Source organism: Cotesia glomerata, linkage group LG7 (genome assembly GCF_020080835.1).
Source record: "Cotesia glomerata isolate CgM1 linkage group LG7, MPM_Cglom_v2.3, whole genome shotgun sequence".
Lineage (NCBI taxonomy): Eukaryota > Metazoa > Arthropoda > Insecta > Hymenoptera > Braconidae > Cotesia > Cotesia glomerata.
This window is the reverse complement of record NC_058164.1, coordinates 3,279,720-3,306,665: the sequence shown is the minus strand read 5'-3', so window position 1 is coordinate 3,306,665 and position 26,946 is coordinate 3,279,720. Positions and strand designations below refer to the sequence as shown.

At 30.2% G+C, this 26,946-nt stretch overlaps 1 protein-coding gene and 1 non-coding gene across 3 annotated transcripts in view; one reads left to right on the top strand and one right to left on the bottom strand.

Moving 5' to 3' along the window:
• Nucleotides 1-163: 163 nt before the first annotated feature.
• Nucleotides 164-237, bottom strand: Trnai-aau. The gene has a single exon. It is a non-coding gene; the product is annotated as a tRNA-Ile (tRNA).
• Nucleotides 238-6,783: 6,546 nt separating this feature from the next.
• The window catches only part of LOC123269526 (kin of IRRE-like protein 2), a 187,727-nt gene continuing 167,564 nt past the window's right edge, over nt 6,784-26,946 (top strand). For both annotated transcript variants that reach the window (XM_044735279.1, XM_044735280.1), the window contains exon 1: nt 6,784-7,111. In XM_044735279.1, coding sequence (XP_044591214.1) covers nt 7,069-7,111 — 43 coding nt within the window. In that variant the 5' untranslated portion in view covers nt 6,784-7,068. The remainder of the gene's footprint in view (nt 7,112-26,946) is intronic.

Here is a 26,946-nt window from a genome sequence, read left to right as displayed (position 1 = left end):
CACATTGCAGTGAACATTATTTTTTTTGTTTTCATTGTTACATGTATCTTGCAATTGTTTTTTTCTAGATTTTATACTTTACATTTCATGCATTCATTTTTCATTTAATTAGTAGTGGAAAAAAAATAGGGATAAACTCCATTAATACATTTCATAAAAAAACTGGCCCATGGGGGGATCGAACCCGCGACCTTCGCGTTATTAGCACGACGCTCTAACCATCTGAGCTAATGGGCCCTGATGAAAACTGGTGCGTTATATGCCCGTTCACAATAGAATACGTTTTCGCAAAAGTATATCCGAGCAAAAACAGTTTCACTGTAAAAAAATCGCGTCAAGTCCACGTTCATAAAACTATTAAGAAAAAAAAATTTTATTTTTTTACAAAAAGATATAAAATAAAAAATTAAAAAATCCAAGTAACCGATATGGTTGTATATGATTTTCGGAAATTAAAAAAAATTTTGTTGTAAATTTAAAAATTAAGAAAAAAATTTTGGAACGTACTTGGTGTGCGTCATTGTGTATTTCAATTTTTTTAAAGTCCTAGTAAATAGATTTTACGAATTTCATTAAAAGTAAAATATTTTGCAACCACGCACACTAAATACGTTCCAAAATTTTTTTTTTAATTTTTAAATTTACAACAAAATTTTTTTTAATTTCCGAAAATCGTATACAATCATATTTGTTACTTGGATTTTTTAATTTTTCTATTTTATATCTTTTTGTAAAGAAAAAAAAAATTTTTTTTTTCTGAATAGTCTTATGAACGTGGACTTGGCGCAATTTTTTTTACAGTGAAACTGTTTTTGTTCGGATCCTTATATTATTTAGTCTCTAGCCGTCCGCTTTTTACATAAAAAAAAATTAGGAAAACGGTTGACCCTGAAGGCCATCCCTGCAACTTCCCGCTACTTTCGTAATTAAGCGCTCAACATCGCACATTACGTTTTTAAACTCAAAGAGCTCGAAAAACATAATTTTTGTGTAATTTTGAGCTTTCCGAGCTCAAAAGTCTGATAGAAGTTTAATAAAACACTATTTTTTGAATTTTCAAACCGCAATAACTTTTGAATGAATGAACCGATTTTCAGGCGGTTGGCGACATTCGACGCAGTTTTTCAAATTCTATGATACATTTTTAAACACAAATTGATTAAGAGCTGATTAGTTTTTGGAATTGATCGGTCGAGCCGTTTAAAAGTTATTCGGAACAAACCACATTTGGAAAAAAATTTTTTCGCAGTTTTTCTAAGATTTCTCAAAATCTATCGGCCCAAATCAGTTCAACTTGTATTTAAAATCTAAGTTTAGTCGAAGCCTTTCGAATGGCACCAACCGCGATCAAACCGGTCAAGCCGTTCAAAAGTTATGAGAGGTTTACACACACACACACACACACACACACACACACATCCGTACATACATACAGACACTTTCGCGGGAATCGTCAGGGAAGCTTCCTAAGACCTCAAAACGTCGAGATTTGACGAAAACTCGATTTTTGAAAAACGGGGTAAAAACAATAACATCCCGATTTTTGGAAATTTTCAATTTTTCTAGCAGGAAGTTAAAAGAAGTGTGTAAAGTTCAAGACATTATTAAAAATGATAACAAAATTTTGAGGCCTGTCCTCAGAAGTTTTAGCAATCTATGCTATAGTAATATGTATAAATTTCGAAGAATGTCTTGAAAATAAGTGGAAATTTTCAGCACAGACCTGAAAATATATATATGGTCTCAAAGTGCACATAAGTCCTCAAACAATACATTCGCTCGAAATTGTATCAAAATTTCGAACTCATGTTCTTGAATTATAAGGAATACTTTAAACATTGGAGACAGTCTTCGAAATTTTAACTTTGAAATTTATATATAAAAAAAAAAAAAAACTCTCATCCCCGATTGCCAATTGTATTTTTAACGTAATTAAAGAAAAAAAATAGGGTGTCTCAAACTATACGTTACACATATACAGGGTGTCCCAAAAGTCACAGACGCCATTGTAGCATCTGATGAAAAAAATAATTCTGAGACGAAAAGTCCTTAGCCATTTTTCAATTAACCGCATAGATAATTAATTATTAATTAAAAATAACGTCTCTTTATTTGTTAGAGAGAGAGCGCCAGTGTCCAGTAAAGTATGTGCCAAACAAAGACACAACTAACTGTGACTAACTAATTTCTATATAGCTATATAGCTAACGTAGTCACAAATATTTACTTACACATTCACACGTGCAAGCGTCTTCGTTGGAACGCACTTGACTTGACACTAGCGATCTCTCTCTAACGCATAAAAGGACGTTATTTTAATTAATAATTAATTATCTATGCATCTGATTAAAAAATGGCTAAGGACTTTTCGTCTCAGAATTATTTTGTTTATCAGATGCTACAATGGCGTCCGTTACTTCTGGGACACTCTGTATATATATATATATATATACATATAGACACAGTGACAACATCGCGAGGGTAGTCAGGGAAGCTTCCTATGACCTTAAAACGTCGAGATCTGATGAAAACTCGATTTTTTCAAAACAGGGTGAAAACAATAACTTCCTAATTTTTGAAAATCTTCGATTTTGTTAGTGGGAAGTTAAAAATGTCGCAGTGATTTTAAAAAAACACTTGTTTTCAAATCTTTTATTGACGATATCTTTTGAACTAATTAACCGATTTCTACGTTTTTGGCGGCAATCGACGCTGTTTTTTAAGCTCTATAAATTATGCTATGTCATCAAAAGTGATCCGAGAAGAAATGACGAAGTTATGTGAAAAAAACACTTTTTTCGGTTTTTTTCGGTTTTCTTTCGTTCACGCTATCTCCCGAACGAATCACCCGATTCTGATCGGGTTGCCGCCGATCGGCGTGGTTTTTCAAGCTTAAGGGCGGATTAGTTTTTGAAGTTGATCGATAGAGCCGTTTAAAAGATATTCCAAAAAAACTACTTTTAAAAATGATTTTTTTCTTATTTTTTTTAAGATTTTTCAAGATTTCTTAAAATCTATCGGTCCGAATCGGTTCAAATTCTCAGGAAATCTAAGTTCAGCGTAGCCCTTTCGAATGGCACCAACCGCGATGAAATCGGTTCAACCGTTCAAAAGTTATAAGCGAGTCACATAGTCACACACACACACACACACACACACACACACACATACATACATACAGACATAGTGACAACATCGCGGGGGTAGTCAGGGAAGCTTCCTGTGACCTTCAAACGTCGAGATCTGATGAAAACTCGATTTTTGCCAAACGGGGTAAAAACAATAACTTCCCGATTTTTGAAAATCTGAGATTTTTAGCGGGAAGTTAAAAAGTTATAAAACTACTATTATAAAATATCATATAAAAAAAAAAATCAAAATAAATTTTAAAAGAAATTTGTAACCTCAAAAAAACGTTCTGCTTACGGTATATACACACTCGGTAGTCTGGCTTGAGAACGGAACTTGGCGCCAGACTCTATCGAGTCTGTTGATGAATGAATTGATCAACTTTATTATATACACGCATACATACGTGACAAATAACATGAGCGCTGACAAATAACAAGGCATGCTCATTTGGATTTGCCAAACATTTTTTGGTTTTTATGGATTTAAGTAAGGTTAAGTAAATAGCTGCTTTACGATTGAGGAAACCTAGCGGTAAAGTATCAATTTCGAAGATAAGAAAATGGACAGTTAAGAGTAATAAATATACAATACTCAATGTGGGATCTTATTTCATAAAGTATTTAGATGAATTTAACTATTTCAGTTATTATTTTCACTAACATAAAGATGGTAAATGAATAATAAGGACATTTCAGCGTTGAAAATATTGGGACATGATATACTCTCTATCAAGAACTCCGAAACGAAAGTAATCGAATGAGAAGAAAAGTAAATTTACTGAATATTACACAGTTCGATGGACGACATCGATTATCAATAATAACGCAACATAAGTTGAAGTAATTTCCACCTTAATATCTAAAACAGGTTGTGGAATCACATTTACCGAAATAATAGGGTTAACTTGATATGGAGTTAGTAGCAGTAGTTTGTATCTAATCATGCCACTCAAGTTGGCTCAATTGTAGGCAAAGGGGTTAGGACGTCAGGGTGTATATTGGGCTGCTCGTGGGAGACAACGACGGATGAAGAGAAGGGCAAACTTTGTAGGTGCAGTTTACGAAACTGTTTCCCGCCTCCAAACAAGAAATAGTGGCTATAAAGACAATTTAATTCCAACTTGATGTTTATCTTTTGATTCATTATACATTAAATAGAGAATCAATTTGCGTGAAAAATTTAATGATAATAAATTACTAATAATATTTTAGTAACATAATTCATGAATTTTAAATCTGAACAAATGTAATAAAGGTTGAATACTTTTTAATTGTTCGAATAATTTATAGATCTGATATGATAAATTAAAAAACGAATAAAAATGGCAAAATGAAAATCTGAGTTGTATATTATTAAATCTGTGGGGTTAAAAAAAGTTAGGCGTTTATTGACGGTGCAGTAGACACGGCATAGCCCTAGGAATATAGACAAGATAATATAAAACTTTCGCGGAACATCGGGAATTCAATGTTGCCAGGAAACTTTAAAATACATAAAACTAGTAAAGGAGTTCAATACTGCCAACATTTTTCTTTAAATTATTTCTGGTAACCCCAGCAGTTTTATTTCTTGATCATACGGTTTTTTAACTTTTATAATCTTGTGTATTACTGTTTTTATTTCGACTTTTTTAATTTATACTTTTTTCTGCTTATTTTAACGATTTAAGTTGGGTGATAAATTTGAATAAAAGTAAATATTTAAGCAAAGTTTTTATTTCTTAATCATACACTCTGTCGTACACGCGGTAAAATTTGTTTATCATTTTATTAATAAATTTCAGAAAATGATAATTAAAATTCGTTGACGTGATGGATTTTGTCGCACAAGATCCCAATTTATCCGATGTTTTTGATTGCCAGCAACACGTCCAGGATTTACATAATATTCTGCCGATAATCCGGGGTTCAAGTTTTGGACATTGACAGTGACAAATTAAAAAAGACAAAGATAAGGGTAGAGCTTAATTCATGAACATTACTCAAGGCGTCACAACTCACGAGTTATAAATAAGTTATAATTTGTTTGATAAAAATAATACTGGTTCCTTATTTAAATAAGTTTTTTAATTAATTTCGAATTTAACTCATTTAGATGTGAATTTATTTAGTGTATATTAAAAGTTTTGTTGAATTATAATAGGATCGTAGAGAAAGTATTAATAATAACTTTTTCAAGTGCAAAGATGTACTATGAATTTGTTGAGTTAAAAAAGTGCTAGATTGCTGGTGTGTGAAAATTAATTAACATTACAGAAAAAAACACAATATTTCAAAAGAACGAGTTGAACTTGATATTTTTCACAATGTAGGCGAATACAACAAAAATAAACAGTATGACCTATAAAAAGTTATTTTGATATGGTTTGATAACGCGAATAAATTGAAAGAAAAAAAAAATTAACCAACTGAGAAATGAGAAGAGTTTTAGAGTTTAAGGTAGTTCGAGCGAATCTAATGTAAAAAATAATTTCCAACTTTGAGCTTTGAAATTAAGCATACGTATAAATAAATACGTCATTTATCTAATCCCAAAATTTAAAAAAGATTCACCGTTTAGTTACTTAGATATTAAATTTTAAAAATCACATATTTTATCTCTTTATACACGGGCTCTTATGGCGGACAAACTTTTGTCGAGACTTTAATTATTTTTTTCAATATTACCCTCCCAACTTTAACGGATAAAAAACTATACACAAGAAACTTGGATTATTGCAAAATATAAAAACAATTTAATAATAATACATTACCGATATAATTTTTGAAATATTTAAAGTCAAATTTTATGTTTGTAACTCGTTTATCGTCAGCCATTTATTCGAATAAAGATTTGACAACATCGCGTCAACAGCTGAGAAAAAAGAAAAGGATAGAAATATAGTTACAAAGAGAGAAATGTTTAACTCACACACTCATCCACGTCTCTGTTATGGGTATAATCAAGCGCGCTATTGCCAAATCTGTTTATTTATTCCGGCAAGTAATAAATACGAAAGTCATTTTATTACTTTACTTTATTAAATAAGTAAAAATCATAAATTAATAAATTGTTTAAATTATTTTAAATTAAAATAAAGAATTTTGACGAATATTGGAAAGACTAAAATTAAAAAAAAATTTTAACACTATTTTGACTCATTAGTTACGCTCGAACTTCCTTAAAAGCAAGCGTAAAAACTTTGCTGATTTGTTATTAATCAAATTTGGCTGAGTAAATGAAAGTTTCATCTTAGGAATATATACGATTTTATTAATTTATTCTTTCTTTTTCTGACTGGTGAAAAAATTTTTTGACCATATGAGGATATATATCAGGAATTTCGCTACAATTACAAATGAGCATATTATGTCAAATCAAAAAAATTTTTTTTGGGGTCAAATCTACTCTTATCAAACACGAAACTAAGGAGGAGGAAGAAAAAAAATAATCCAGACAATCTATGTTTTTAATGTATATAATTACTTATTTATGGTATGAATTTATTGTTGGATAGTATTTTTTTTGGAGTTTGCAATTCTAGTGAATTATTTATCAGAGGTGTATTATTGCGGATACCAAAGCTGTATACAAAAGTAGTGAGCACCAGAGGAGGGATGATATTGTTTGCTCGGTATATATCCCCCGCAGAGGTACATTCAGTAGCCGTCGAAACACAGTAGAGCAAGCGCGAGTCAGACGCAGTTCGAGGCGAGACTTCGCCCGCGCAACTTCAACCCTTAAATTTATATCTGCTTCAAGGCTTATTTGTGCTGCGAAAAGTTTTCGTAACTTGTGGTTTTGATTAAATAAATAAATTATTCGTTTTTTAATGACAATTTCACGGAATTTTATCATTTTTTTCGAATAATATTGTGATCGAAATTTGTTTACTAAATTATTATTTTGAGTTTTAAAAGTTCCAATAAACTTTTGATGTAGATTTAATTCTTCATCATGCATCAAATAATTTTCCTGCTACTCCTACTACTCTTCAAAGGTAAGTGGAGATTTTTACCGCGAAAAATTTAGGGTGTAATAATTGTAAGCAGTCATCTATAACTTTTTTTAAATTAATTAATTATGCATAATTTTTTTTGTTGTTCCAAAAAATAATTATGAAAACATAAAAGTCACTTGCTTAGAAAAAATTTTTCCATGTTTTTTTTTTGACAAAAAACAAAAGTTTTAAACACGAATTTAACGTTTTATTTTATTATATTTTTTTTTCCTAATTAAAACATTTGAATTTTATGTTAAAAACTAAATTCGGTTAATTGCTCTGATGTTAATGTCAGCGGCATGCGGTGAGCATTTGAAAAGTTGAATAGTACGGAAGTTCGTTTGAAAGGTCAAGCGTGGGGATTTTAAAAATTATGATAGACGTGTGTGGCTCAAAAAATCTAGGACCAACTGATGAGTGCCATACAGTAAAACACAAGCGCTGAATGAAAGAGAGACAAATATTTCAACAAAGAGAGTAAATTAAATTGTACGACCTACAGAGACATGTATAAACTGACAGAAATTAAAGAGGAAGTAAAAAAGAAGAGCACAAGTGATGGAGGGACAGAGGGAAAGATGTGAGCACTTTGCTGATTGCGAGATTCACCTAACTCGTTTGGACCCTCTGACACGTGTTTTCTCGGCTGGCTGAATTAGCTGCGATTCGCAACGAACTCGAATAATCCCAATCACTTCCCGGTTTACCCAACTCCGGGGTTCGACTTTCTGTCTCACTTTTGTTCTCATTTACTTTATTATAGTCATGTCTCATACACACATGCATGCATGCTACTATCATACTATAAATACTAGAATGGTGGATGGAAACAATGCACCTCGTTCGGATCGTGTTTTGAATCGGCAAAATTACTCAATAGCTCACTAGATATGCTCCGACAACTTTGAATGTCAATGTATCAAGTCACTGCTCTATACAGAATTTTAATTTACCTAATTTTTTGTTTGTTAATCAACCATTTCAAAATCACGGATTCAACTAATGGTTGATTTCATTTTATCTCTATACCATCAAAAAGAATTTACTTTTAATTCATTACGCTAGATAAATTTTTACGATATAAGAGCTTTTTTTTTTTTTTTTTAATTAATACACGGAGAGAATTTAATGGTAAATACAACTATCCGAGTATTGTAAAAACAGGCTACTTAGTATGAATGATTGCAAGAACTATCCAAATTGTTAACTGAACCATCCAGATAGTTACATTTACCATCTGGATAATAATTATTACCATCTGGCTGGTAACTTAAAGATGGTAAACTTAATCATAATATATGTTAACCGCTAAAATCATGTTGATTGTAAATTCTACAATCATGATGGTAATTATTACCATCGCAGCTAGTAATATGATTAGTCACTACGTGACTACCGTGAGTTGTGAATTATAAATAAACAAAAATTTCGCTTTATTAAATAATGACTTTTGTTAAATTGCACTGTACTTTCTTAAATATTGACATTTTTGAAGATATAAGCATATATTTTATATATTTATATATAATATATATAAATATATGAAATATATGAAAAATTGATGTGGGTACTCAAATGAAAGGTCTCGATGAGTGTAATGTCTGGGTGAATTTATATCTTTAAAAATGTCAATAGTTTACAAGATACAAGGTCATTTCTTAATTATTGATATTTTTAAAGATGTAAGCTCATCCTGATGTCACACTCATCAAGAGCTTTCATTTGAGTACCCACATGCATTTTTGATATATTTTTGATATATCCATATATATAATATATATAAATATATGAAAAATTGATGTGGGTACTTAAATGAAAGGTCTCGATGAGTGTAATGTCGGGATGAGCTTATATCTTTAAAAATGTCAATAGTTAACAAGATAAAAGGTCATTTCTTAATTATATGTTTAGAAATGGAGCATTTTCGAATGCAGCCTAAATACTTATCATGATAAAATGATTATCGATGAGAATGATATGAAACCTTGAAAAGGCGGAAATTCAAGCCAAGATCTTTGCAATGACACTAAATTTCACAAAAAAAAAAATCGATTTTATCATATGATTATCCTGGAGACAAAATTTTTGTTATTCTCTTAATAATATAGATATACTTTTTTCAATACTCACTCTTATGTCAAACATTAGAATGTTATTATATTCTGACTCTAAAATCGGAAAAGTTTAGTTTTTTATACTTCCTATTTATTTTTTTTATGATTGCAATCATGATAATTTTAACTATCTCCGATGATAAAAGTTACCATCTAGATGATAAACCGTATCATCATAACTGTGGGAATTAATATATACTGATTGTACTAATTAAAATCGCCGGATAATTGCATTTATCATCTTAACTTTGTAAAAGTTAATAACCATCCTGAATAGTAGAAGCTACAAAATAGAGATGGTTACTGTTAACATAAAATTCTCTCCGTGTACTGTTTTAAAACTAGCAAACTCATTTCATTTATTGAAAAAATATTTACTCGAATAAACTCAATTCTATAGAAATCATTTACGAATCACTTGAATTTTATATTTAAAAAAATGGTTCATCGTTTCAACATATATCTATCTACATAATTTGTTTCATTTTCAATTGTTATTTTTAATAGAGAATTTAGGGTCGAGATATTCTGAAACTTGAAACAAAAAAATATTTGTAATCATATTTTTTTTGTTCTTTAGAATATAGTAACTAATTTTTGTTTGTTTTAAATAAATTCTAAAATTAACATTTCAATTACGAGATTTCTATATTACCATAACTTCATTGTAGTATTAAGAGCGGAAGATTGATGTAAATTAACAAAACATCAAATATAGGTTAAAGATAAACAAAAAACGCTTTTAACGTTCGACAAACAGCATGAAAACTAAATTGAAAATTATGTTTCTGTAATGTAATTGATGTTTCCACTTCATAATCATTGCAATTATAACCAAATCAAATGCTTTAGTTCATTAATTGAAACAAAGTAATAAACATTACCATGATTGAATATAAATTTAATATAATTCTCTCTATTAACTGCAACATCGATTATTCGAACCGCAGAGGGGAATTTAAATACAGAACAATAATTTCATTATTTAAATTAGCTCTCGATTCGATAAAACTAACACTTTGATATTTCAATGAACAAAGCTTATTCTTGATTTTTACATTCTTCAAACATTTTCAGTTTTAATTAATTGTTCATTGCATTAAAAATAAAATTTCAATGCAGACTGTAGTAATTTAGTCTAAAATTGATGAACTACTTTCATATTCAACAAATATAATTAAATCTGTAATTGTAATTCATTAAATTTTACTTGAATTATGTTTAATTATAATTTGATATTGCTTACAATAGAGGCCATTACTTTTAATCATAATATTTCGGGTTATCGAAATTTCCAGTAGAAATACCGATGCTCGAAAAAAAAAAAAAAAAAAATGAAATTGTAATAAAAAGTTTTAAAATTAAATTATAACTTAAATTGAAGTCAATTGATATTCGAAAACCGTGATAGTTTATTTTTCCCTCAACTAAACTACGCCTCTACAACTTGATCTCGAAAACTTTGGCACGACCTACAAATCTTAGTGGAGGCCTGCTGCTTCAACAGAGTTTCGGTGAAGACGTTGATTCAAGCACTTGGTATAGTGAAAATTTCAGCACAAGCACAACCACTTAAATACTCATTTGCTTCTATACATATCTATATATTCGTGGACAAAGTTTATCAAAATGAGAATATTTAGCAAAGTTATGATTAAAATCTTGTTCTTAAATGCTTTACATCCTTGCGAAACACTATACAACTTTTTAGGCTTCCATATTCGAAGGAATATATCCAAGGAGTAAAATATCCATTTTACATGAATGAAGATATTAAGTGTGTTTCAGACTGGTGCCAAACAAATAGGCTGCGTTTAAATGTATTAAAGACTAAGGCAATGATATTTGGCAGTGCGGTAAATGTGTGCAATGTTAATGCGAGCATAGAAAATTTAAGATTATATTTAGATAATAGATTGATAGATTTTGTTACAAGCTACAAGTATTTGGGCGTAGTCTTTAATTGTACTCTTACTTGGTAAAAGCATATTGCTAGTATTAAGAAGCGAACGGCAGGAGCATTGTACAGAATACGAATGAATGATGCACAACTCAGTATGGCGTTAAAAAGAAAACTTATTACTGGTATGGTCTTGCCAATTTATGATTATTGTGCTTGTGTATTAACGAATTTGTCATTTGAGCTTGAAAGATCGCTGTTAGTATCGCTGAACAATTGTGTGCGTTTCGTTTTACGAATACGCCGAGTGGAGCATATAACGAAGCATTGGCAGGCGCTTGGATGGCTAAAGCCATCAAACCGAAGATTACAACTAATAGCTAGTGAGTTTTATTTATTAAAGCCATATTAAAGCAAATTTTAAGGGAGTTGGGAAAGAACGGATAGGGGAAAGGGGGGGACCTACTCAGTGGGAATTTTTCCGTAATTGAAAAAATAATCAGACAGCCCAGACTGGGAATCGAACCCAGATCTCTCGGTTACGCGCCAAGGGCTCTACCAGTTAAGCTATCCGAGACAAGTACTGACTACTTTATTCAGTCACGTATATAAGACCCACCGAGCAAACAACGCCACCGTCCATCTTACGGTAAAGAGCCATATTAAAGCAAATTTTAAGGGAGTTGGGAAAGAACGGATAGGGGAAAGGGGGGGACCTACTCAGTGGGAATTTTTCCGTAATTGTTTAAGGCGATTTGTTTAGTACGTCCAAGTCTTTTCGGTGACCAGTTATTACACAAAACTAGTGCTTCAGGTTGTAGGGAATTAGGTAAAACAAATTCACTGCAGGTGCCTTTTGCGCGTACAGCAGCTTATTATAAATCTTTCATTGTTACTGGTTGTAATTTTTGGAATAATCTACCAGTTGTTATTACATCAGCTGAGACTCTAGATAACTTCCGTCATAAATGTTATTTGTATTTGTTAGAGTTAGAAAAGAGTCAGTATGATTTAAGCACTTGATTGTAAACCTGATTTTGATTTTGAATGCGAAGAAAATGTCTGTGATTACTTGCTACTTTAGCACTAATATTACTTTATTTATAGTTTTATTATTATTGTTATTATTATATCAGTTTCTTACTACCTATGTATTTTCAACAATTTTGTAATTTTGTAATTATTTGGATTTGTGGTCAAAAAGAGAATTATCTCCATGATCAGTAAATAAATAAATAAATAAATAAGGAGTAAAATAAAAAAGTTAACGGGAAAAATTCTTGTGGAATACCGGTATTCTTGCTACTGCGATACAAAAGTTTGTGAGTCTATTGTAAAATGACTGCGGGTAAAATTAAAAGGACAAAATTTTTAAGTACAAAATTACATGGATAAGAAAAAGAATAAAGTTTTTCTTCGCGTTCGTCAAGACTTGGCTATTAAATGAAGCGTGTCGTCAAGCTTGATGAAATGGCCGCACTTTTGTAAGCAGTTTGGTTCTACTATTTTATTCTTTATGATAGTACTAAAGAAAGTGGAAAAGAGGAGAAGAGTGAAAGACTTAGAAGAGATATAAAGTTTAATAGAATTACTGAAGACTAATACTTTTTCTTCGAATGTATAACTTTGCAAGATAGTACTAAAGTAACAAAATATTCTAAAAGTCAAACATTCCACGATCTGGCACGTTAGTTATAATTAACAAGAATAATAATTCTAAAAAATTAAATAATAATCGCTTGAATAAAATTGGCAGGGACCAAAAATTTTTTAGACGAGCGAATTTGGCATAAGTGACGCATTTGAAGCTTTCACGCTAGAGGCGTGGAAAAAATATTGAAAGGCATGACTAGTGACTTAGCAATGGTGGATTTCCTATGTGGTTTAAGCGTAATCTTGTACTTTATACAGTTGAGCTTTAACCTCAAAATCTTTCTCAAAAACTGTACATAGCAATCTACTCCCTTCTTTGGTATTCGTTTGCAGATTAACTTGTCTGGGGGAACGTTTAAAGTCCAACGGATAAAGTCTGCTCAACGAACTGTGCTTTCTGGATTTTACCTTTCAACGAGACTTGATTATTAAAGTACGTCTCATCTGATTTCTTCAAAAGGAATTAAAATTAACTAACTGTCTAGTCCCTTTAAAAATTAATTTTTTATAACTTTGTCGGTGGGAAATCAAATTTAATTACACGTCTCCATTTTTATTGTCAAGTAATTTATAAAAGTATTTATTGACGACAAGGACCTACAATTCTTTATAATTAAATTAAATGAATGTATTAAGTTACTCGTGAAATTGAATTCAGAAAAGATTTACAATTTTAAAATATTTATCGTTTAGTAAAAGTTTAAATTAAACTTTTCATTTTAAATTGCAATCAAGAACAGAGGATTATATTGAAAAATTATTCCGCTGAGAGAGGATTTATTGATGAACTTTCTATAATTATATTTCCGAAGACTTAATTTTTTCAATTTAGATAAAACAGTTTGATAGAAAACAGCTTTTATGTTAATAGAATTAAGCAATCAATGTTCTTCCGAGTGGTTTAGCTGAGTGTGTTGTAAAGTTTATCAGGATTATTTGTTCAGATAGTGGGATATAGTACAGCGGAGTTACCACTGCTGCTACCAGGATTGCAATGTAGCCAACGAAGCATATTTTCCGTAGCATTGCAAATCCCGGTGGTCTAAAGACCTCGTTTACCCTCTATATAGTACAGAACGACACGACTAGACTATTCTTATGGCACTCGCCCGGTGCATCTCCAATGTCTTCTAGTCCTCGCCTAGAGGTTCATCCGACAACACTACACCGGGACTATGCACTCCTCGAAAACTCATTTCGTTATGTTAATTAACTCGGTCTAGTCTACCCGGAAACTTTTCCGAGCACCAAGTACCTGTTATTGTCTTGTTATTTATTTCATATTAAATTCCGAGTTATTCTATCTCACTATAGAGATAGTGTTTGTTGTTTATAAAACACTTTTTTTTTGTTATGCCTCACTACTGTCCACGATCTAGATTAAGTAAAGATTAAACTTATTTGCCACATATAAAAGGTGTTTGTTGGCTTTATACATTTGGGCATCTGAAGAAACTAAGGATAGTTTGCTTTTTAAATTCTACTAGAAATTTGAATAGCGCGCTACGCGCGCGTCTAAATTTTAACCAATAACCCTCGCGGTTTTTGAAATCCGAACAAAAACAGTTTCACTGTAAAAAAGTCGCGCCAAGTCCACGTTCATAAGACTATTAGGAAAAAAAAATTTTTTTTTTCTTTAAAAAAAGATACAAAATAAAAAAATTAAAAAATCCAAGTAACCGATATGATTGTTTTTGATTTTCGGAAATTAAAAAAAATTTTATTGTAAATTTAAAAATTAAAAAAAAAATTTTAGAACGTATTTGCGTTTACCATAAATTTACCGTTATAATTCTGAAATAATACGGTATTTCTGTGGTTATTTTGGCCAGTTTTTTTACTCTAGTTATACAGCATTGTTACCGTACTTTTGCTGCAAAGTTTAGAAATAATACGATAAAATTACCGTAAAACTCTAGAACTTTTACCGTAAAAAATCTATGTATTAACTATAATATTACTATAATTTTACAATAATAAAATCGTATTTCTACGGTAAAAATACCGAAGATATACTGCAATTTTGCCGCGTTTATACTGATATAATTAAAGATATAATGCTTTCTACCGTAAGATGGACGGTGGTGTTTATTACTTGGTGGGTCTTATTAGGTGACTGAGTAAATAGCTACAGATAGTGTCTCTGATAGCTCAACTGGTAGAGCCTTTGGCGTGTAACTAAATGATCCGGGTTCGAATCCCGATCTGGACTAAAAATAAATATAATAATTATAATAATAGGGAAATTAATTTATTAACCTCTTAAAAATTATTCACGATAATTTATAATATTATAAAAAAAAATTTTAAGCTATTGAAAAATAGTAGAGAAGCAGCATATTTTTGGTATTTTACCGGTAATAGAAAATCTTTTCCGGTTTTTTGCTGCAATAGTGCCGCAGATATACAGTAAATATGCGGTACATTTACGGTTTAAATGCTGTTAATATACCGTAATTTTTCTATTGTATTGCCGTAAATATTCTGAATTTATTTCGTAATTTTTTCGTAATAATTCGGTAAAAAAACTGGCTAAAATGACTAAAGTATTACGGTAAAAATACAGCATTTATATCGTATAAATACCGAATCTTTGCGGCATTTCCAAAACCGTGAGGGAATGAATCGTGGCCCGTTTTTTGCGAGTTTCGACCTTTGACTAACTTCAAGACTATCATGTATTTTAATTTAGAGGATTACAATGGACTCCCTCTGAAGGTGCTCTCGTTAGATAGAACCTCCTGTTAAAGGTGTTCTATTTTGGTGCGTCATTCAAGACTCAGGATAAAAAAATAGACACGCAATTTTAACGAACGTATCATGTAACCTTCTGAGGAAGAATTGTAGAAAAAAATGACGTTTATTGACCAGAAATTGCTCATGACGATCGAAATTAAGTTTGATTTTATAACTACTAAAGGTGTAGGGAAAATGAAATAAATTCAAATGTAAATCGCATAAAAAGATAAATGTTTATACACTGACAGATTTTATGGCTTTCACCTTTATGTTATATCTGTACCTATCTTTTCTTCTGTTGAATATACTGTGCTTAATATATCAGAAAGATAGTACAGTAGTATAGTAAAGAGTATTACAGAAAGATATAACAGCAAAACAGCGAATCAGGTGTCAACATCAAAAATCACCCATTGTGGTTTTTATGGTATAAAGCAGTATCATTTTTCCTCTTTTCTGCCTACTTGACGTCGGTTCTTAAAATTATATTATGTAACTGTGGAGAAAATTTCGTTTGCTATAATACATTTTTACGCTTTGTATAAAACGTGCTCTTTGTTTGAAGTTTATAGTTCATTAAGAAGATGAGTAAGCACGAAGTTTTAATCTAGTAATTAAGATTAATTTAATATAAACAAGAGCGAAATATTAGTTTCTGAATAACAAACGTTGAAATACGTAACGCTGATAACACAAAGGGATACAAAGTCATAAGTTCTTCATTTGACTCGAAGTTAATTACATTTCTCTAAATTAAAAAGTAAAAAAGCTTTTTTATTCATTCTTTAAAGAGGCTACTTCATTGGGGCACAAACCCGTTCCGTACTTTTTTTAAACAGCCCGACCTTTCTTTCTCTTTTAATTTTTTTTCCTCCTCGATATATATGACTAAATTGCGGGGACAAGAACCTGGACAATGGAACTGTGAGAATAGAGGAAAGAAAGATAAAGGTCGCTTACATAACTGAAAAAATTAAAAGGAAAAAAATTTATTAAAATGAATATGGTTAAGTTCTGCAGCTGACTTTATATTCGCGTTTTTTTTTTTTGGTTATAAACAATGTAGAGAGGCGAGAACGAGGGAAAATCTGCTGGCGAAATAATTATGAAATTGATGGTGTATCGGCATAATTTATTTTTATTTTAATATTTATGAATGCATACATCATTTTTGAAAGGCGAAATATTTTTAAATATACGGCAGTTTAATGACAAAGTTCACTAATTTTAATGCCGAGTAAAATTTGAATATGGTGGAAGAAAAATATTGATCATGGTTCTGAAATTACATGGTGTTAAAGGTGTGTAAAAATGATGCTATATTCTAATACAAAAAAATATTTAGAAGCAAGGACGCGTAAAAGTCATTGCGTGATTACCAGAAAAATACCACAGACTTTTTCAAGCTTGTTTTTAATCTCAGATCGTAAGTATTTTTCTTTTGAGTTAATTGAACTAAACGATAAGATGATTAAAAATTACACAAGCTCGCATAATGGTGTGTTAAGTAATATATTAACGAAAACTTTAAAGACAAAAGTGTCTAATGACAGAGTTTAGTTGCTAAAATGCCATTGCTATGATAATTCAGTCTACATAAATGTCAGATTCAAAGCATAAACTTTATACGCAAATGACCTGATTACGAGAAGTTTAATAAGTCGAGAACTGTTGTCTAAACTTAGGCAGTGATAAACAACACGAGCTAGGAAATAGTCAAGTGACAAAGATAACTGATTAATCAGACGAGAAAAATTATGTTCGAGATTTGACAACAATTATATAATCACAATTAAAATGAAAATTGTACAATTTAGACTATGTGTTGATAACAATTCATCAATTTTTTTAACGAAACTTGCTTTTAAGATTTTGACTTATTTAAGGTAGTAGTCTGGTAACTTATGCCTATTTTCATGACTTCTTTGGAGGGTGGTTTTTTATAGGAAAATAAAAATGAATTATCTTGAATATTTAGAGTGTTTTTATTTACATATTGAAAATATAAAAAAAAATTTATTTGAAAAAATTTAATAGTTTATTACCATTATTATTGTCACTCGAAGTTGGAACCTCAAAAAAAATGCACGTGGGTGGCCCGGGTGATTTTGGCTCTTGATGTTATCTGAAATCAAATATTCTTGATTATTCTTAATCTATACACCGAAAGAATGGTTCACTTGAACCAAGAAAATATTTTTCTTGCTAATTATTTTCTTGGGCGAAAAAAAAAATTTTTTTTGACACAAGAAATTTCACTTATTCCAACAAAATTAATTCTCTTGCTTCAAGAAATACGTATCTTGATCCAAGAAAATTTATTTAAATCAAGACAATTTTCTTGTTTTGAGAAAATTTCTCTCTTGCTCCAAAAAATTAAGTTCTTGACAGAAGTTAATTTTCTTGCCTTGAGAAAATTTTTCTCTTGCTTCAAAAAATTAAATATCTCGATAATAAATTTTCATTAATATTTTTATTGACGAACATGTCAAATGGGAAGATTAAATAATATTGAATCATTTTTTTTCATTCAATATGTATAATTGCGTGCTAAAATAATCTAAAATGGGTATCAAATATTCAAGAGAAAAATTTTCTCAAGGTGAGAAAATTTTTTTCTCAGCTGAAGTAGGTGGTGCTGCTTCCCTAAAGTATCTAAAAATCTTGATCCAATATAAAAATTTATTGTATCAAGTATTTATGATAATTTGAATTGAGAAAAATGACTTCCACCAAGAATAGAATTTCAAGAAAATTTTTTACTTCGACCAAGACAACTTCGGTCTTCCTTCGGGCACGCGAAAATTTACTTGAGCCAAGAATTTTATTCTCCAGTCAAGAAATCTTTTTTTCTGTGTAGACATGTCATTCTGGTCGGAACTACTGAAGTTAAATTTCAAGGGTAAATAACAAAATGGCGGATCTATAATTTCTGTTCAAAGTATTTATTGATTCATTGATTAACTGCTGTACTGAGTAACTTAAAAACTTTACTTTATTGTTATTACGTTATTAAGGGAGTTCGAGAGAATCTAATGTAAAAAATAATTTCCAACTTTGAGCTTTGAAATTAAGCATTTATCTAATCCCAAAATTTAAAAAAGATTCACCGTTTAGTTATACACGGGCTCTTATGGCGGACAAACTTTTGTCGAGACTTTAATTATTTTTTTCAATATTAACCTTCCAACTTTAACGGATAAAAAACTATACACAAGAAACTTGGATTCTTGCAAAATATAAAAACAATTTAATAATAATACATTACCGATATAATTTTTGAAATATTTAAAGTCAAATTTTATGTTTGTAACTCGTTTATCGTCAGCCATTTATTCGAATAAAGATTTGACAACATCGCGTCAACAGCTGAGAAAAAAGAAAAGGATAGAAATATAGTTACAGAGAGAGAAATGTTTAACTCACACACTCATCCACGTCTCTGTAATGGGTATAATCAAGCGCGCTATTGCCAAATCTGTTTATTTATTCCGGCAAGTAATAAATACGAAAGTCATTTTATTACTTTACTTTATTAAATAAGTAAAAATCATAAATTAATAAATTGTTTAAATTATTTTAAATTAAAATAAAGAATTTTGACGAATATTGGGAAGACTAAAATTAAAAAAAAATTTTAACACTATTTTGACTCATTAGTTACGCTCGAACTTCCTTAATCTAAAACTATTATTGTAATTATATTTTAAAGCTGTATATTTGTATAAAAAATGTATTGCTTATTGATGGCCTTAAGGGAGTTTTGGCTCTAAGGTCAAATAAATATATTTATCTGTAAAACTATGCAAAAAATAATGCTTCAACTCAATTAAGTTTCTTTTTTATCATCAAAGTTTCAATATATATTTTTTGTTTAGCTTAATTGTTTAATTTAGTGTTTCTACGGATTGTTTTAAATTTGAAACAAAATTTATTTTCATTGAGTTCAACGATCGTAAAGTTACAGTTACACATTGTATTGCACAATGCTATGTACATGTGAATATAACTTGGTCGTTCGAAGTTTCGTGGTACATACGCTCCACTGTACAGGCAGATATACAGATATAGATGAAGATATAATATTAATATGGGAATATAGGTACAGTATGTGATGTATATATGTATATAATGGCGAATGGCCCACTAGGAAACTTGATGAATCAGTGCAGTATAACTTCGCTCACCAATAAATAGATGGTTGTTTCGTGTACCGGCAGAAAACAATGAGCAAACAACTACGATACGAAATTCAGTTATGTATCTTGTTGATTCAATAGAGTTGTTTGTTTTTCAGAATTATAAATTGAGTAACTAAAATTGATATAATATTTGTTCATTTGCTATGGAATTTAAATACGCAGAATTGCATATTCATTTTTTTTTGGTTTGAGGTATATGACTATTTGAATATAGGCGGCTGTTTTAATTGAAACGAGTTTAATTTATATCAATTAGCGAAATGAATAAGGATTAATTGAATATTAATTGAGAGACAATGATTTACTATGAATGTTGATAATAAATCTTTTTGTTGGTAATTGGGTTACATTGTTAGACATAACTAGTTCAGGGTTTGATATAAAATTTATGAAATGAAGTATTGAAGTTTAATTAACTTCAGCTGAAAACAAAAAAAGATTTTGTAAAAATAACAACTTGAAATTCTGAATAAAATATTTAAGATAAAAAAGTTTTTTGTAGAGAATTTAAAAAAAAAGTAAACTTTACTGTCAACTTAATGAAATTCCTGAAAACACATTAAGGAATAATTTAAAATCCTATTTAGAATAAAATAGATTCAAGTTTAAATTTAAAATGAAAAACATGTATACTGAGTTTGGATCCGTTTTACGAAAACGGATCTCCTGCATTTTCCATAATCTTTTCAAATGAAACGGATCACGAGCGAAACGAAAACTCTTGCAACTCGTCCAATTCTAAATAAAAAAAAAAAAAATGTTAAAAAAAAAGTAAAGTTAGAGCTTGGTGGCCTCTTTGGATTCCAAGTGTCTCTCTGAGAGCTCGGGCTTCGTACCGGTTGGAAGTGTGCAGGAAATAAAACAAGATAAAGCACAAAAAAGTTCAAGAATGCAATAAAGAAAGTGAGAAATAGTCTTAGAGACGATATATTGCATTCAAAATCTGCTCGGGTAAATTTTTAATCATACTCTGTTTCGTTGTTAGTTAAACAAATTTAAGCTGCTAACATTTTTCTCTAACACCTCTTCCTCTGTTTTTCATTAAAATATTTTTGTTCTGCTTCATAGCTTTACTTCTGTATTAGCGCTTCTGGAGGATGATAAAAAAAGCGTCAAAAAGTTTTATGGTGTTTTTTTATTATTTAATATAACGCGGAAAAGCCAGTAGAGCTATTATGTAATATAGTTGTTTTATTAAACAAATTTTTAAAAGCTTTTTATGAACAAAATAACGATGATAGTATATCTCCATTTATAAACCGTCCGTCTATATATTAAAAATCCGTTGATTAATTTTTCAATTTATTTTTATAAGGGGGCGTCCATTAATTACGTGAGGTATTCTAGAGGGGGGGGAAGTGAATCAAGCTAAATCTTACCAAATCTCACTTAGGGGGGAGGGGGGATCTTAACAACTATCACGTAATTTTTTCTCTAGCAGAAGTGTAAAATTGCGAGAAAAAGTATTTCTATAATAAAATATGGCCAAATTTGACACAATAGTGTTTGTCGTATTAGTCTGAACCCTGCAGAGCAGCAAAGTAGCGCTCGGTTGTTTAATTTGATTATTGATCGATAGGATTCACTAATTTTTTAGGTAGATTTCTTTAGAAATCTATCGGTGGTAGCCGGTCTCATGTCGTAATTTTAATACAATTTTGTCATAATATGTTTAATTATCTTCAATTTAAGCTATTGTTCGTCGACTTTTAATACTTTTTTCAATTTATTTCGTAGTTGAGAAAATTCAAAAAAAATCAAGAATAAATTAAATTTTAGCTTTTATCATCAAATGACTTATCTGTAAAAAATCCTATTTTTTAGGTAGATGTCTTTGAATATCTATTTGTTATAGTCAATCTCATGTCGTTATTTGCAAAAATATAATAAAAAATAAATTTTAGGATATTACGGCATTTTAATAACGTGTTTTTTTCAATATTCAAACAAGAAATCTACCTATCCATGTCGGGTGTAGCCGAATGGCGCTTTTTTTTCTCAATAATCCAACACGTTTACAGCCAAAACATAAATTTTGAAGAATTTCGCGTGAGATTAGGGGAGGGGGGAGGGAGTTGGGGAAAATCTTACGAAATCTTATCAAGGGGGGGGGGGTCGAAAAATTCTCAAAAAGTAATATTAAAACTACTCATGTTTGAAACGTAAATAGACAAAAAAAAATTTTTTTTTTCAATTCTGTTAGGGAGATTTTACATTTCTTAGCTTAAATTTACCATTTTTTTGGACGGAAATGCTTTATCGAAATTTTTTACCCTCGGAATGGTTTCCAAAATTATGTAAAATATTATGAAATATCATTCATATGATTTTATACCAAAAATGGTCTCATAAATCTGTATATAAAATGATAACTTTTTATACAATTTTATAAAATTTTTTACCACTGGACTTTTACAAAGAAAAATTAAAATTTTTAACTTCCCGCTAAAAAAATTAAAAATGTGTAGTTATTTGAGTAGTTTTAATATTACTATTGTAAAATATAGATTTTTAGTATTATATTAATTAAAAGAAATTACAACACGAGGCGATATTTATTAAAAGTATAATAATATGTTTATTGATAAGGGAAGTACTACATACAACTGATTTCTAGCCTGGGTGGTATTAGACTGACTTAAAAATTATCTCTCAAAATTACCTGGGCCTCTCGGTCCCTTTTCACCCCCATCTCTCAACAGCATACTTGCATACTTCATACACTCTTGCTCGTTTTCTCACTCGTACTCAAGCTACAATGTCGTTAACCATCTTACGGAGTAACTATATTTTGACATCTGGTGACAGCATGTTAGAAATACTAGTTACTCGTCTAATCCTTAAATTTACAACAACTTAAAACTACTTTAAAACGAATACTTTTAGTAAAGTAAAAGCATAGAAAATATTTACAACAAAATATTTTTTCTGCTCCTACACTATTTTCACCCATTATTGGTTCTCTTCACGTTTATAAATGACGATTTCAACGTTCAATACGTTGATTCTACGTTTTTAACGTCTAATACGCTCAACCTATGATTTGAACAATCAATACGTTGAATCTACGATTTAAATTTCGACTCGGGTTTTTTTTAATATTTAAAAAACTGATCATTCGTTTACGAAAAATAAAATTTTAAAGGAAGAGGATTGTAGAATTTTTAACGACAAAAGAATGGAAAAATTGAATGAACTATTTGCTATTCTGTTTGTAACCTGAAAAGTGAGCATGCAGGCTGCACTCAAGCCAATTGACATCGAGTAAATCTAAAAGAGTTCCAAGTTTAGAATTCATTGAATTGTAACATCGAATCGGTCGATTAGAAAAATTGATAATTGTTTGAAATCATATATATATATATATATATATATATATATATATATATATATATATATATATATATATATATATATATATATATAATAGATCATATAGATCTAAATTTTAGGATGTGTGTAATCGGACTAAAGGACCTTTGAAAAGCTCTTTTAACCGTTCGGAATCGAGTATTGGGTTTAGTATAGAGTGAAATAGCTTATAGCGTGCATTATTGTAGACTGAAGTGGTATGGAGCTTTCGCTACCACTGTAATCGCTTTCAAACTGAGCAAATGCAGAGCAAAAGAGACGTGAGAGTCAAACGATGAAGAGTGTACACACGCGAGCGACCTGAGATGCATCGGAAAATCCACGAGACCGTGAAAAAAAAATTATACCAAAGTCTACTTGATTCTCTTTCATGTAATCGCTGCTCGCTGCATGTGTAACTAGACATTTTTTTAGCTCTCGGAAAAAATAAAAATTTTTTTTTTCGCAGCATTGTTTTTAAATCAGAGCTCAAGCCACTGTTGCAGTTGCATAAGAATGAGAAAAATTATCTTTATTTTTATTTTATTTTTGTGTAAGCTTTCAATGTACATATGTACATGTTTAAGATAAAAGTTTGACAGACCATTGAAGAGGAAAATACTTTGGAAATATTTATGTGAATATCGCTTAAAGGGACATGTTATCAAAAAAATATGGGTTTTGCGTTATCCTAGGGTGTTACCCGAAATAAATTCAAAAATCGTTGGTACAAATCGTAGCCTCGAGCATTTGTCGCTCGACAGCTCGTTGAATCAGCAAGGAAAAAAGCTTATGTCGCGAAAGACGTAAAAATGTCGCACGAAATGAAAAGAAGTTAAGGAAAAAAAATTATTTATGTAGAGGATTGACTAGATAGGCTTTAGTCAGCCCTCAGCATGCCCTATAAACATTTTTGCACCCTTCAAACCTCTAACGTGAAATAGGCGTGATCGATTATCATGTGGGTTCATCTTACATCATCCTTACCGTTTAGTAGCGTATTAAAAAGCTTACCGATACAACTAACTATACTCTAACGGAGAAAAATTTTTTTTTTTCGTTCATGGTATTTATTTTTTGTTAATGCAAAATTATTTTATAAATAATGCCTGATAAAAAATGATTTATACACGGAGAGAAAAATATGGAAATCATTCCTATAATTTTAATGAAATTTTTTCCTATACCATTTTAGGAGCGATTACTCAAATTATGGGAATTGTACCCATAATTTTTGGGAAATGTTACTATAATTATGGGAATGGTTCCTATAATTATAGGAACGATACCTATAATTATAACTGTAATATTGGCATGATTCCTATAATATATAGGAATGGTTCCCATAATATATAGGAATAGTTTCTATAATATTATAGGAATCATTCCTATAATATTATAGGAACCATTACTATAATATTATAGGAATCATTTCTATAATATTGTGGGAACCATTCCCATAATATTATAGTAATGATGCCTAATAATATTGAGATATTTATCATTACAACTCAAGTTATTTATGACTTCGATGACCACTTTGAAGCATTTGAAATTATTAGTAATTTCGATAATTTTACTTGCTTCCCAATAACATAATTTGAAATACGTAAAATAAGTAATATTGTTCATATAAATAGTAAAAGTTACATACCCAAAAGGTGAATTTAATAAATATTCAACGTATGTATTGTAAATAAACAATTTGTTTTAAAAATAAAATGAAATCGTTAAAATAAACAATGAATTTCCATATCTACTTTACTCCTCTAATTGTAAAGTGAGAAAATATCCCTTTTATTAGAGAAACTTTAGAATTGCTTCAATATTTTTCAATATTATCTAATACAATAATAACTGAGTTGAAATAAACAATTTAAGATTAAGTAAACACGTGAATAAAAATTATGAAAAAGAAATTTTTTCACTCTAGTGAAAGCTCAATTTTTATTTACAAAAAAAAATGTATTAGCAAAAAAATATATAATAATTACTTTATAATTGAGGTTATAATTGAGGATGGTTTTACTTGTATCACTGTAGAGTGTTTTACAAGGGAGGGTGGGGAATTATTGTCTCTCCACTTTATTCTCCGCAATATAATCTCTCAACCCCGTCATTATAACTCTCAACCACTTTTTCGTCCCCACTTCCCTGCATGTCGGGATTTTTTTTTTCTTTCATGCCCGACACACATGTGCTGCGACTGTGGCCGACTTACGCGTTATAATCAGTACCTGCATTTGCATTACGGTCTTAAATAGTATGGAGGTACTTCTATAATGACATTTTACCTCCATAACTATATGGGAAAACCACAGAAAACCCGACCGGTACAGAGGCTGGCAATGAAACGCACATATTCTTAGTTTATAATCATTGAAAAATATTGGTGCGCGCCGGAATCGAACCCTGGTCCCACTCTTTCGAAATGCAGGTACCGAGCCGATTAGGCTATTGCCAACCTAATAATTACTTTATATTTTTGATGTGATTGCTCCATTATTATGAACATAAACATTTTTCTATTATTATGTGCGTCATTCCCATAATATCATAGAAACCATTCCTATAATATTATAGGAACCATTCCTATAATATTATAGGAACCATTCCTATAATATTATAGGAACCATTCCTATAATATTATAGGAACCATTCCTATAATATTATAGGAACTATTCCTTTAATAGTATAAGGGCCATTCCTATAATATTATAGGAACCATTCCCATAATATATTGAAGCTATTCCATTATTGTATAGTAATGTTTCCAATAAATTATGGGTATGATTCCTATAATGAACATAGGATTGATACCTATAATGATCATTTTATTATAGGAATCATTCCCATACTTTTTGGAAAGGTTCCTATAAATTTCTCTCCGTGTAGACAAAAAAATTTTAATTTTACTGAAAACATTTACAGGAGAGATTGATATCGTTCAAACATATTTTACACATCGACTTCATTTCGCATGTATTGAAAAATATATTTCTGGTATGTTCGTAAATATATTTGAATCTACATAACACAACATTTTATATTATTTTTACTTTTCTCTATATTTATCGTTAAAATATATAGCGAGTGTGAATATGTTTGCGTGGAAACGGTGAACGTCGCAGACAGGAAGATAAAAAGTATAAAAGAAGAAATGGATAAAAGTAATATTATGGAATGAAATAATAATAATAATAACAATTTAAATGAAAATAAAAAAAAATCACAAATCGTTTACTCATCTCTGTACAAAAACATTGGTGATATTTTTCTCGGGAATAAGGTTTGCTCGGTAGTCGTCGCCGTGAGTCGATACCTATTTTTTTCAATATTATTTTGCTAGTCGATAGCATAAACATTTCAGACTCCATTCATGTTATACATGGTAATCCCATATATCTATGTACGACGGGACGATAAATTTCATCGGAACGCACTGCGCAGAAATGTCACAGGATAAACAGAATAAAATTATTCCATCTATATTATATTACTTATATTATACATATATGAAGGAAACGTAGCGCACATGAAATCTGCTTATAGATTGAGTTAAAATTCTCGTCTGCATAACACATCCGTATTTTGAAATGCATGTGCTGCAGAAATATAGGTTAGGTTTGGACGGTTGGCAGGTAGGTGTATTTTGCGATATCCAAATACATTATTTTGGACAGGAATTTTATTTTCTACGCTTGGGAGAAGTGAAAACGAGGTTAATGGAATTTTAGTATTATATATCGAGATTCCTCTTTACCTCCACTAGGACCACTCTCAGCAAACCTACTGAAAGAGAATAAATGTGTGAATATGCTTTCGAAACATGATTTACATAACCCTAGATAAAGAATTCAGCACATTTATATA